General features: G+C 35.4%; 1 protein-coding gene across 2 annotated transcripts; it reads left to right on the top strand.

Moving 5' to 3' along the window:
- Positions 1–3553: 3553 nt before the first annotated feature.
- On the top strand, positions 3554–13123 carry LOC110027846 (SOSS complex subunit B homolog). 2 transcript variants are annotated; one of them, XM_020729456.1, is made up of 3 exons: positions 3554–3787; positions 8724–9019; positions 12397–13123. In XM_020729456.1, exon 3 carries the CDS (start codon positions 12405–12407, stop codon positions 12816–12818), a length of 414 nt encoding a protein of 137 aa, XP_020585115.1. In that variant the 5' UTR covers positions 3554–3787; positions 8724–9019; positions 12397–12404; the 3' UTR covers positions 12819–13123. The 2 variants fall into 2 exon arrangements, with proteins under 2 accessions (XP_020585115.1, XP_020585114.1); XM_020729455.1 differs by lacking the exon at positions 8724–9019 and having other exon boundaries at positions 3555–3787.
- Positions 13124–13333: the final 210 nt, after the last annotated feature.

The raw sequence follows: 13333 nt of genomic DNA, 5'->3' as shown, positions 1-13333 counted from the left end.
ATATATAAAAGTAGTATTTAAAAAAAATCTAAGTGACTATAAGGCTACAAAGATTTATAATCAATTAAAATATTGATTAAGAAAATAGAATTAAAATTCTTAAATTAGATTCAAATGATATTTTAATATAAATAATAATTTTTAAATCTTGCTCAAACACATATCGTCTTATGGCTACGTGATTATGGCTGCTAAAAGGACTCTTTGTTCGTGAACAACTCGTGTTCGACTAGCTAAACAAACGAGTCAAACAAGAACACACTTTTTGAGCTCGAAATATAAGCGAGCCGAACACAACTTGAGCATGGCTCGCTCGTGTTTGGCTCGTTTACACCCCTAGTATCACGGGATTGTTAATAATCATTTTTGTTGAATAACATTTATAAGACGTTTTAACCCAATAAGTTTATAAGCAGTTATAACCCACTAAGTGATGAACCAATGAAAAAAAATAATTAAAACCTATACAAATAAAAATTGAAATCTATAAGATAAAAAATTTATTGATAAGAATGAAAGTAGAAGTAATATTATGTCATACATATTTTATATGATGAAGTTAATGTCAATATGGATTTGATTAACATTGACCACTAATTTTTATATTGCTTTTGCTTCTTATTTGTTTTACTTTTTAAAAATTAAATCATGTTCAATGTTGTTGTTGCTCGTATTAACCACTAACTAACATGCATGTTATTTAGTTCATATATATTGAATGTTATTTTTCTAATAAGTATCTTATTAAACCTCTAACATACTCAATATTATGTTGTTTGTTAGGTGAATTATCTTTTGTGTAGCTTTTGAATTTTAAAATTTTGGATGACTTTATGGTTTGTACACATTTATATTTAAGTGTTTAACAACTTCTTATATAAATTAAACATTATTTATGTACATTTCCCCGTTTTTTTAATAAAAAAAATGAATATTGGATGAAATGAAGTATATATATAACGATTTCGCAATATCAATCAATGACTTAGTTAGTTTCGATTCTTGCATGTTAAAATGAGGGTTGAAGTGAATTGAGCGTGATTGAGTCATCCATCTCCATTATACCCTTTTTTTTATTCGAGGAGATTAGTGAGGGTGTGACATAATAACACTCAATCCTCAAAACGTTCTTAATGTTACTCTTTCTTTTGCATCCCTAATAATACCAACCTATTATAACACTCTCACCAAGCATTCTAAAGGTCATCAAACAATGAAAAATGAATTTCAAGCACTTTAGTCACAAAAAATAACTTTGACTTTGGTACCAGCTAAATCCTCTTTAAGATGGTTTAGACAACAAATGTATTTGTAATCTTAAAAACAACTCCAACGATTTCATTGCTATATACAAAGACATGGCTTGTTGCTCATGAATATAAATAAAAATACAAAACTGATAATATTGAGATGTCTAGCATTGTAGCTAAGCTTTCTACAAGTTGTCTTCTCCTTGAATTATCTTTTAATTTCAGTAACAGATTACAACTCGATTTTGTCAGTGTCTTTCTTCATGGATGACTTGAGAGAACTATGCATGACTCAACCACAAATTTCTAAAGATTATCATATGTTGAATCATGTTTCTCTACTAAAGAAAGCAATATATGATCTTAAACAAGCTCTATATCAATAACATGTTGAGAACCTTCCAAACAATTCTCAATGTCACAACGAAATATGATCACATGATTTAAGAAAACAAAAACAATAAATTTAAACCAGAAGCACAACAAAGAAACAACAAGAAAAGAACACAAAAATTTTATGTGGAAAAACTAGAGAATGAGAAAAAATCACAGAGTCGCACCATCACAAATTTCACTATGAATTTTTGAGAGTTTTACAAAGCATTCACACAAGTTTCTTCTTCATACTCAAATGACGAAACTTAGAGTGCACCACTCCACATGCTTTACTATTGATCCGACGAAGAAACACACATCGAAAACATCAAAATCGTTCTCCCCAACACTTCTTACCTTCACCAAGTCTTTGTTGATGAACAAATAGTAAAAGTTACGTTCCAAGTTACACATACACTACTCGAAGTCATGACATGAATATTGGTTCTCGTGAAAACTGCTCTGAGTGTCTAGGTGTCTAGTTTTGGGCGTTTGGGCTCTCATTTCTTTGGAAGCAGGCACATAAGTGAAACCTCACGTACCACTGCCTTGCGACCTATTTCAAGCCATATAGGCTCTTCTTTAATATGTAGACAAAACATTTTGTCTGGAACATTATAAGCTTATGGTCGCACCATGTATAACTCCTCGTTCAGGTCTCCATGTAAAAAAGCTATTTGCACATGCATTTGCTCCAAATATAGATCTTTCATTGCTACCAAATTCAATATAAACTTGACAGTCATCATCTTCACCACTTGATAGAAGATTTTTGCATAATCCGCTAATTCCTTCTATTGAACCCTTCACAAAAAGTCTTTCCTTGTAGCACTTGCTACAATGTGACTCCTCTTTCAGCCTGTAGACCACTTTTTGTGCAGTGTTCTTTTGTCATTTGGTAGTACATGTTGACCTCATTTTTTGGTGAGGTCCGTTTCTCTCTCTAGAGTCTAAGATCTAATCATAAGACTTCTCTACTGACTCTCCTAGAGAACTATAATTAGGACTCACACACTTAGAAATTTAAACCACATATTAACTATTTGTAGTCTCATATGCGTAGTTTCAAATCATTAACATTTAGTTGAGTTGATTGGAACCAACATATTGGAACTCATTTTGAGTTTATATAATGATTGTGAATGACTTAAAAAGATCTTTTGGACTTAGGGGATTTTATTTTTTGAAAGAACACATACAAACACCACAATTTGCACATCACACCCATATTTACACTTACATATACTTCACCATTAAATCAAAATTAAGATTAATTTTCAAAAGAATCAATCATAAACCAAAAAAAAAAAAAAAATTAATTTATTTTTGACAGGAACTTGAGACCTTTAGGTGTGCCGTTCTGCTACACTTCAGATCTTCCATATGTGAATGCCAATTGAAAGTTTTGCCCATTTATGCGAAAAAATATTACATCAGTACTACGCACGTAGAGGAACGTGCGTATTCAATGAAATCACACCACGACACCCCACGCGACATAAAAAAATGGCGCGGTAATACGGGGAATATCCCCCTTACGTGTTATTCATGTGTTATTTTGTGTTATTCAAGTGTTATTGTGTCCTGTGAATATTCCCGGTGTTATAATAATACAATAATACATCAATAACACATGAATAATACACAATAACACATGAATAACATGAGGGGAATATTCCCCCGTATTACCGCACAGTTTTTTCTCTTTGTCAGGAATATTCCCAAATGTTATTCTGGTGTTATTTTGTGTTATTGTGTCATTTGAATATTTTTAGTGTTTTAATAACACAATAATATATCAGTAACGCATGAATAACACGGGGGAAAATGTTTTTCGTGTTATTGTGTCATTTTTTTATCTGTCGCATGAGTATTAGATAAACATGTTACTCTAAATGTGTACCACTGATGTTACATTTATGCTCACTCATGCAGGTCCTCCTCTCATGCAATAATGCCCCAGCGCCGAGCCAAAGTCGGCTCTCCTTCTTGCGACGCAAGACGCAGCAGGTCTCCGAAGCTTGCCTGCCCGCTTCCTCCTCTCTGCTGAAACCCTCACCGGAACTCGGGCCATTGAAAATAAAACAGCGGGGTCGCGTCTTGCAGGGGCACCGAAGCTTTCACCTCCTTTCCCTTTGCTCCCTTCCGAGATCTTCAACGAGGTGGCGACCATTCCTCCTCTCTCAAGCTTTCCTTTTCTTTCTTTTGTTGCACTTGTTCCTTTGAATCCTTTATGTCTCATAGTGATTTGCTGAATCCGGATTTAGGGCAAAATGATGGGGAAAAGATTTTGCATGCATGCCATTCAATTTCTTCTATATCTGCATACCTAATGCTAATCTATGCTCTCTAAATGAATGTGACTGGACATTTCGGCTTAAAAAAAAAAAAAAAAACCTATCTCCCTCTCCTCTACTTCTCATATTAGCACAGGAAGCCCTCCACAGGTACAGATCTTCCATCTCCTCAACATTGTTCCTTTCTTCCCTCCCCGACAGCCAACCTCCACTTTCCTCAGCTCGGAAAATTTGTGTAAAGACATATACTTGCGGCAGAATATGGATAAACAAGGTTGGGTTCTTGTATCCTGGATAGCTGGATTCAACAGATTCCCTTGTGAAAAAAACAATGAAAAGCCAAACTCCTTGCAACAGCTCCAAATCTTCTCCTTTTTACGAAAAGTTAAATCTTGCAGGCATCTAATTTTACATATCATTATAGGCGCATTATATATGGATTACTTGAATTTTTTCAATGAATATTGATCCATGCTTTCTTGCAAACATGAACTATCCTTTTCTCAGGTATGCTAAACAATGTCCCATGTCCCTTGATATCACTTCCAGTTTCTTGATGCCATTATCATTTGGAAGATTTACATACATACTTCTCAATTCTTATGTATCTACATATCTAACACCTTAACTTCAATTTTTACATATACGTCATCTTATGCATGAAAAGGTATATTTCATTTTTTTAGGTTAAAAAAATGCTACTTTTGATGTGAAATGAATGATTTGGGTGGTAAAAAAAAAAAAAAAAAAATTTTAGGTGTTAAATATGTAAATACATAGGAATTGAGTAGTATGTATGCAAACCAACCTAATCTTTTTATATACTTACCCTAATATCAGTTGTGGAAGTATAAAGGCAGCATATCATAATTTGCAACATATGTTGATATGCCAACAGCCTTCCAGCAACAGGAACCAGCATTTTTTAAGATTCTCAAAACTTCTATTCACTTTCAAGTGTTCTTAAATTCTTTTCTCGATTCTTTCTAGATCTTTCTAGATCTTTCTAGATGTTAGGTTGAGCCTGAGGTTGAACTGCAAGGACATATGGCACCACATTGGAGGCTGAAAGTTCTTCTTCCACAATAGACCAGTTGATTTTGTAATTTATTATTTGTAGATGGTCCAATCGAAAAAGCTTTTGGGACTAGGCAAATGGGTGCTTATTCTGGCTATTCACTAGAATTCTAGGATATTATTAATATTATTATTATTAGGGGAATTTACATATATACGACTCAATTTCTATGTATTTACATACTTATATCTAAGAAGAACTTTTGTTCTCTGATATTAAGATTTATGGAACCTGATTCCTATTGAAAGTTCATGCATTGATGAAGATTAACACCTAAACTTTACCTTTTATTAATATCACATAATAGAGAACACTATTTTAATTTTTAAAATGTGAATTCACTTATTTATGCATATGTAAAGTAAAAACTATAATTATTAGACATTTAAATCCTTGGGAATTTCGGGGTATGTATGCAAAGTTTTCTTTCTTTGCTTACAGGGATTACTAGAAGAAAAACTGGCATCAGTTTATATACACTTATGAAGTAATACGCTAACAGGACATATTAAAATTAGGAAGATTTACATGTATACCACTCAACTCCTTTGTATTTAACATATCTAACACTTGAATTTTAATTTTTGCATTTACCATCTCATCCATGCATGAAAGGGTGTATTTCACTTTTCTTGAAGTTTAATGGTGGTATTTTTGTTATGATATGAAGGATTTGTGTGGCATTAATGTTAAAATTAAAGTTTAGGTATTGTTATATATGTAATACATAAGAATTGGGTGATATGTATGTAATTGCCCCTATATAAAAATGACTTTGTTTAGCTAAGTACTTATGATAATAATTGGTAGCACTGCAGTGCGTATTGCATTAACCTATGGTGAGCAATCTTTCTCTCCCTTTTCCCTTTTTCTCTTATTTTCATAAATTTACTTACATGCCTCACAATTTTGTATAGTCACATATCTAACACTTAAGTTTTGAAATCTACCATTTTTTTGTGATTCATTGCGAGGTAAATCCGGGCATGCTTCGATTCGTCCAACTCTCTCATAAAGATATGACAACGCGTTGAGTGGAGATCGACAACTCAGAGTAAGCGGCGAGGACGTCCAAACCAACGCGACAATATAAACTCAAACTTTTGAGTTTTCTTTCCTAGCCGACCTTGGGTCAGCTTAAGATTGGTGTGCTGGGTCCGGTCGCCCACACATAGTGAGTGTGCTCGCCGATGTTAGTCAGCGCGGCTACATTCCTTTGGATTGGTCGTTAATTTCCTAGTAGGTTAGGAAGCTTTCGTCGGACACTCCTACTGTGAGCCCTAGATCTAAATCCCAATGGGTTGGAATCCCATATTTCCCCTTGCTCTAACATTCTCTAAATCTTCCTTGGAGAGGTTGAGAGGTTTGAGTTTTACAAAGTGAGAAAAAAATTGTAGCTAACTCACCTTACAAAATCATGAGGAGTTGTGAAATGAGAAAAACTTTGTAGCTAGCTCATTCCACAATATCATGAAGAGTTTCCCTTCTGGAGACACTGAGGTGAAACTCCCCACACCCCGCCAAAGCAGGAGGTGGTTACGCCGCTAAACCCTAAGTGTCCTATGTGAGATTGTTAGCACGAATATGACTTGTTATTGAGCATGATCGTCTGCTTTGAATTGCGATATGTGTGTGACTTGCTTGGATCGACACCACTTTTGCCTCAACCGGCTGCCCCATCTTTGTCAGCATCACTTCTGCCTCGACCAACCACCCCGGCCCGGTCGGCATCACTTTTGCCTCGACCCTTGCTTGGATCGACACCACTTTTGCCTCAACCAGCCGCCCCATCCCTGTCAGCATCACTTCTGCCTCGACCAGCCACCCCGGCCCGGTCGGCATCACTTTTGCCTCGACCTGTCGCCCCGACACGGTCGACATTACTTTCGCCTCGACCGACGGGTCGGCATCACTTTTGCCTCGACCGACCGCTCCAGCTCGAGCGAAATAGCACTTTCGTTCTACCGGCCGCTCCGACCTAGTCATCCAATCACTTAGGTCTGATCGACCGCCCTAGCCTGGTCGACCTATCACTTGCATAGTGCATGTTTTGCATGTGCATTGGAGTCTGTTTGCTCATGGTGCACTATACGTTGTATGTGCTTGCCATTTGCGTGTCTGTGTTTTTGATATTGGGGCAAGGCGTAATTCTCCCCAGTGTCGTCCTATGTTCCATGCGACTGAATTCAATACCTCTCGTGCTATATGTCTCGTATGTCATTTTTCATAGTCATGGACACTTAGCTTGAATTGCAATTTGAGTGTCCATTCTTACACTCAACCCATTTGTATGAATCTCTCTAGTGAGGATCATCCCGCTGTTGCGTTCCCAATTAGCTTGTATCGTGAGGGATTCGAGGATAGGGACAAAGGTTATGGTTGCAGGGAGAAAACGAGGGTTTCAGACAGAGGGTTTCGGGGAGATGCAAGGGTTTCGGGGAGAGGCGAGGGTTTCCGTTGGAGAAGAGCCGCGAGAGAAATTAAGGCAAAACCAGGGGGAGGTGAAATCATGCAGGATATATGTTTTGGTATGATGATCTATCAATGATTTTAATTGTGTCAGTTATTAAAACTCTTACTAACGGCCACTTCCGCCGCATAATCAAAAATTGCGTTGGTTAAAACTCCGCCGGATGGTGGGTTCAAAGACAACCGATGCACTATAATTGTTGGTTAATATTTTCTTTTAACCAACGAGTTATTCCGTCGGTTATAATTAAAAACATTCGGGAAACAAAATATTGTTGATAAGTGACGATTTATGTTGTTGTTATATAATCACAAATAATCAAGATAAAAAACCGTCGTCAAACCATCATTAATTATAAAAATCTTTTCGACGTGTAAAAAGCCGTCGGTTCTTCTGTTGATTTTAGCATTTTTTTCATGTAATAGTATCATTAGTGTGCTGATCTCATCATCAAATTTCATCTCTATAAAACATAACTGGCTTGTCATAGTATTAAAGTTATTGAGATGCACTACTGAACTGTCTTCCACCATCTTCATATTGAATAATTTTTTCATCAAAAAAATCTTATTTGGAGCAGAAGGTTTTTTCTTACATCTTGGCCAATGCCGCCATGAGATCCACTGTAGTTTTTTCATTCACAATGTTGAACGCAACATATGAGGAAAGCGTTAACTAGATCAAACCTAGTGCCGTTCGATCCAAATTTTTCATTCCTCCATAGGTATAGACCCAGACTTCTTTGTGATTCTTTGTAGTGACAAATACAATTTTTTCTGATACAATAAATCCTCCACTTGCATCTTCTAGAAAGCAAAGTTCATCCCATTAAACTTTTCCACCTTGAACCTTGCTTATTCGACCATTGCTCTCACTTGAATCAAACACTGCTCTGATACTAGTTTTGTTGAGAATCCTTCAAACAATTCTCAATGTCGCATTGAAATAGGATCAAAGGATTCGAGAAAACCGGAACAATAAGTTTAAACCAAAAGCACAATATAAAACAACAAAAAAAACACAGGAATGTTACATGAAAAAACCCGAGAACTGGAAAAACCACAAAGCTACACCACCATTAATCCACTATGAATTTTAGAGAGTTTTACAAAGAATTCACACAAGTTTTTTCACTACACGCACACGAAGAAACTTAGAGTGCACCACTCCACACTCTTCCTACTGATCTGATGCAGAGACGCATGTCAAAAAACACTAGAATCCTTCTCACCAACACTTCTCACATTCACCAGGATTTTGTTGATGAACAAGCAAGAAGAGTTACACTTCAAGACCGCACATATGCAACCCAAAATCGTGACAGAAATAACAATTCTTGTGAAAACAGTTCGGAGCCCGAATTTGGGCGCCTGGGCACCCTATTCTCTTGAGGCAGGCGTCCTAGCGCCAGAAGTGGGAGCCTAAGTGCCTACTTTGGGCGCAAGACTTCCACCTTCTCGATTTTGAAACACTTAATGGGTTAGCACTTACTACGTGGAAGCCAACCTGCTGCTCATGGGTGCTACAATCAGACTCAACAACTAACATGGTATGCCACGTTGTCTTCTTATCTCAAAGATGAAGGTTCTATTTGCAATTTTATCAGTCTGTCTCTTATGATTAATAAATATGAATATTTCTCTTATGATTAATAAATGTGAACATATTCAGTTGTATATTTGTTAAGTCTAGCATTCAATATCTTTGTCGCTAAAAATGAGTAATCTGTTATGAATCCATGTCCTTTTGGTTGTAATAGGGTTGCTAATTGAAGTATAAGATCATTGAAAAAAATGTTTATATCCGCGTATTCTAAGTGTTGTTTTTCTTAAAATAGAGCTAACTGAATATGAGTAACTCTGAAGAGGTTTTGAGCAATGAAAATCCTGTTACAAATGATAAACATAACAATATTATTGTTCATAAAATATTAGACAACTACTACTTAAGAAATGATATTCTAAGTGATCACGAATCGTTAAATGTCAGCTACATTCACCTTCTCAGACATGCTACACACATAAGAGAAAAAAATGGTATTTCTTCCTTGTTAATCTACAATTTTAAAATGACCATACTTATGATTTTTCTAAGAACATAATTTTGTTAATGTTCAAGATCCTATAATGATGAAGAAATATTCAATAGGAAAGTTGATCTAACGTGATTATTCTAGTTCAAAACCATCATCTGATAATATTATTTTCATCACTACTGGAAATAAAAAAAAAGTAACGTTAGGGCGCTAAAACGGCTGGAGGAACACAATACTGTTCTTGCTGATTTGCCGCTCAAACAATTTCAATATGCTCATATGATAGAAGATAGAATGAGGAGGGATTATTGGGTTGTCATTATGGACGCATGGAACTGACGATTAGACACATCTTTCTTTGAATCAATGGTTATGACTCGTAAAAATATGATGAAGAAATATTTAATAGGAAAGTTGATCTAATGTGGTTATTCTAGTTCAAAACCATCATCTGATAATATTATTTCCATCAATACCGGAAATAAAAACAAGTAACGTTAGAACGCTAAAATGGCTGGAGGAACACAGTACTGTTCTTGTGGATTTGATGCTCAAACAATTTCAATGTGGCCATATGATAGAAGATAGAATGAAGAGGGATTATTGGGTTATCATTATGGATGCATGGAATTGACGATTAGACACATCTTCCATTGAATCAATGGCTATGACTCGTTTTAAAAATATGTAAGCTGATATTAGGACAGTGTATCAGTTATTTAACTGCAGTGGTTGGGGTTGAAATGAAGATACACACTTTCCGATAGTAACTGATGAAACCTGGGGAGAAATTCTAAAGGTAAGTTATCACAGCAGTGGTATATTTAAAATTGATCAATATTATAATAAAAGTTAACAGAAGAAAATTTTCATATGTTAACCCAAAGTTAAAACGATTTCGAAGGTATCCTTTCTATCAATGCGGTATATTCTCATGGTGGTTCTTCTCCAGAGGAGACTAAAGAAGAGAAAATTACTAAGCATGCTGATGACTTTTTGACAATGAATGAAGTAAGCTATCTAGATGAGTTGGATGTGTCAGATTCACCAGCAGATGTTCAATCAGACACGGATATCAGCATGCGACAAGCATCCGGTCAATCGAGCGGTAGCAAACGATCAAATGCAAGAATTTATAATAATAATCGACCTATTAAAAGAAGAGAAAATACATCAAACCTGCAAGTGTTGCTCAGACAGTGAACAAAAATGCATAACTATCTCAACGGGTCGACCGTCACTCTCAATAAACTACTGTTGAATGTTTGGCGAATCTTGACAAAATTTCAAACATTTCCTATGAAGCCATAATTGCGGTTTATGAAACTTTAATGACTTACGAAGCTGAAAAAGTTTTTCTGACGACCATGAATGGATCATTGCTACACAATTGGATTGAATTTGCTATTTGATCTCATCCTCGTTTGTGTAACTACCCAACTTGGGTTTGATATATTACTTCATTGTATTAGGTTTGCTTGTATTGTCGTAATTTTTAATTTATCTTTCAGTCAACCTTTGTTATGTCTTTATGTATGCACTTCATGTTTATTTTTTAGGGTAATTCCATTATCTTGTGGCAATAAGTGCAAGAGGTGGTTCCACCCATGTGTCACCTTGTCTGACCTAGGTTTCAAGAGGAATTATATTTCATTTCGGTGACAAATGTTCTAAACTTTAGAGATATTGGGAGCAACTACTTAGGATTTATCAGGAAACACTAATTGCAATGTAATTGATGGAGATTGTTTGAAGTATAATCCTGCTACCATGAGTGCTGTAATTATGCGCTTTGGTATGGTTAATAGAAGCATACGATGCTACCAACTATCTCAGAACTCGTGTTATAAGTCAGAATATGATATGCCCGAAGCATTAATGACCACGGTTTATCACTAATCTTGATAATCTTACTAGAGGATGAGAGACTTTTGGAGAACTTGCATTATTATAAAGGAAGATTTACATGCATGCCACTCAATTCTTATGTAACATATCTAACACTAAAACATTTTTTACATGCATGCCACCTTCCATTTGCATGAAATGTGTATTTCACTTTTTAAAATTTAAAATTGTGGTACTTTTGATGTGATATGAAAGATTTGGGTGGTATAAATGTAAAAATTAAAGTTTAGGTGTTAGATATGTTGATGCATAAGAATTGGGTGGTATTTATGTGAATGCCTATCATTTATCAAGTTAACTCATACATCACTTTCCTTATTTGCATATTTGTCATAAAAAATTACAGTTCTAAACCCTCACAAACAGATATAATAGTTATATGAAGAGTGTGGCATTACTCCATCTATCGAAAGATTTACATACATACCACTCAATTCTTAGGTATTTACATATCTAACACCAAAATTTCAATTTTTACATACGTGCCGCCTTACCTATGCAGAAAAATGTGTATTTAAATTAAAATATAGTTATTTCTCACTTCAAAATTGATTGCTCAACTTAAAATTTAACTTCAACACAAACTTATACCTTTACACTACAACTTGCAATTCTTACGGAAGATTTACATACATACCACTCAACTCTTATGTATTTAGATATCTAACACTTAAACTTCACTTTTTGCATTTATATGTCACTTTATCTATGCATGAAAAAGGTTTATATCACTTTTAAAGAGTTAAAATTGTGGTACTTTTGATATGATGTGAAATGTTTTGTGTGGTAAAAATGTAAAAAACAAAGCTGAGGTGTTAGATATGTAAATACATAGGAATTGGGTTAATTTAGCTCTGGGTATCAAATATTTATTTTAGTTCTACACTTCTCTTTGCCATATGTTTCTTATTTTATCAAATACTTCTCAACTTCTTTCGATGTTTTTTTTTTAACTTGATTTATTGCTCATTTCATATATTCAGGCTTACCAATGATTTCCCTCAAAGACATAGTCCCTGCCGCCACCAACACAATAAACACAAAGTTCATACTCCTTGATAAGGGAAATGTCGGTCAGGACGGGAAGGAGACGACTTGCCTTGCTCTCGTTGCCGACGAGACCGCTTCACTTCACTTTCAACTATGGGGAGACGAGTGCTGTTTTTTCGAGCCCGGCGACATAATCCGACTCACCAATGGCATATTCTCATACCACAAGGGCAACCTTGTGTTGAGAGCTGGGAAGAAAGGGAAGACTGAGAAGACTGGGGAGTTTAATATGGTGTTTGTTGAGACTCCTAACATGAGTGAGATCAAATGGGGCATTGATCCCAACAATCCCAGAAAGTTTGTGCAGGAATCTGTCATCTCACCTCACTCCACAATCTTCCCACCATTGCCATAATTCTTTGCATTTACATATCTAGCTCCCTAAACTTTGCTTCTTACATTTATGCCACCCAAATCTTATAGATGACATTAAAAACACCATCATTTTAACTTTTAGAGAGTAAAATACACATTTTCTTACTAGGTGAGGTGGCAGGTATGTAAAAAATGGAAGGTTTGGTGTTACATATGTAAATACATACGATTTGTGTGGTGTTTATATAAATTTTCGTTGTTTTTATGGATCAATTCGGGTTCAGATTTTTTTTTTTCTTATGTTGATATAATGTATTTTTTATGTTGATGTAATGTTTAGTTGAGGCCTGCTATTGGTTTGGTTATTTTGATACATGATTTGTATTTAAGGTTTGTGATGGGTCTTATTTGCAATTAGGATCATCTCTCTTCAGATTATTTTGCTCGTCTCTTTTGAGGGCCCGTTTGGGGCAGTTTATTTGGTGCAGTGGCGTTTCGAAAATGCACCTGAGAAACTGCGTTTTGACAGCTTATGCGTTTTCAAAACGCTGAAAA

This window comes from Phalaenopsis equestris, unplaced genomic scaffold (genome assembly GCF_001263595.1).
Source record: "Phalaenopsis equestris unplaced genomic scaffold, ASM126359v1 Scaffold000454, whole genome shotgun sequence".
NCBI lineage: Eukaryota > Viridiplantae > Streptophyta > Magnoliopsida > Asparagales > Orchidaceae > Phalaenopsis > Phalaenopsis equestris.
Note: the sequence above shows the minus strand (reverse complement) of the source record. Positions and strands in the feature narration are given on the sequence as shown.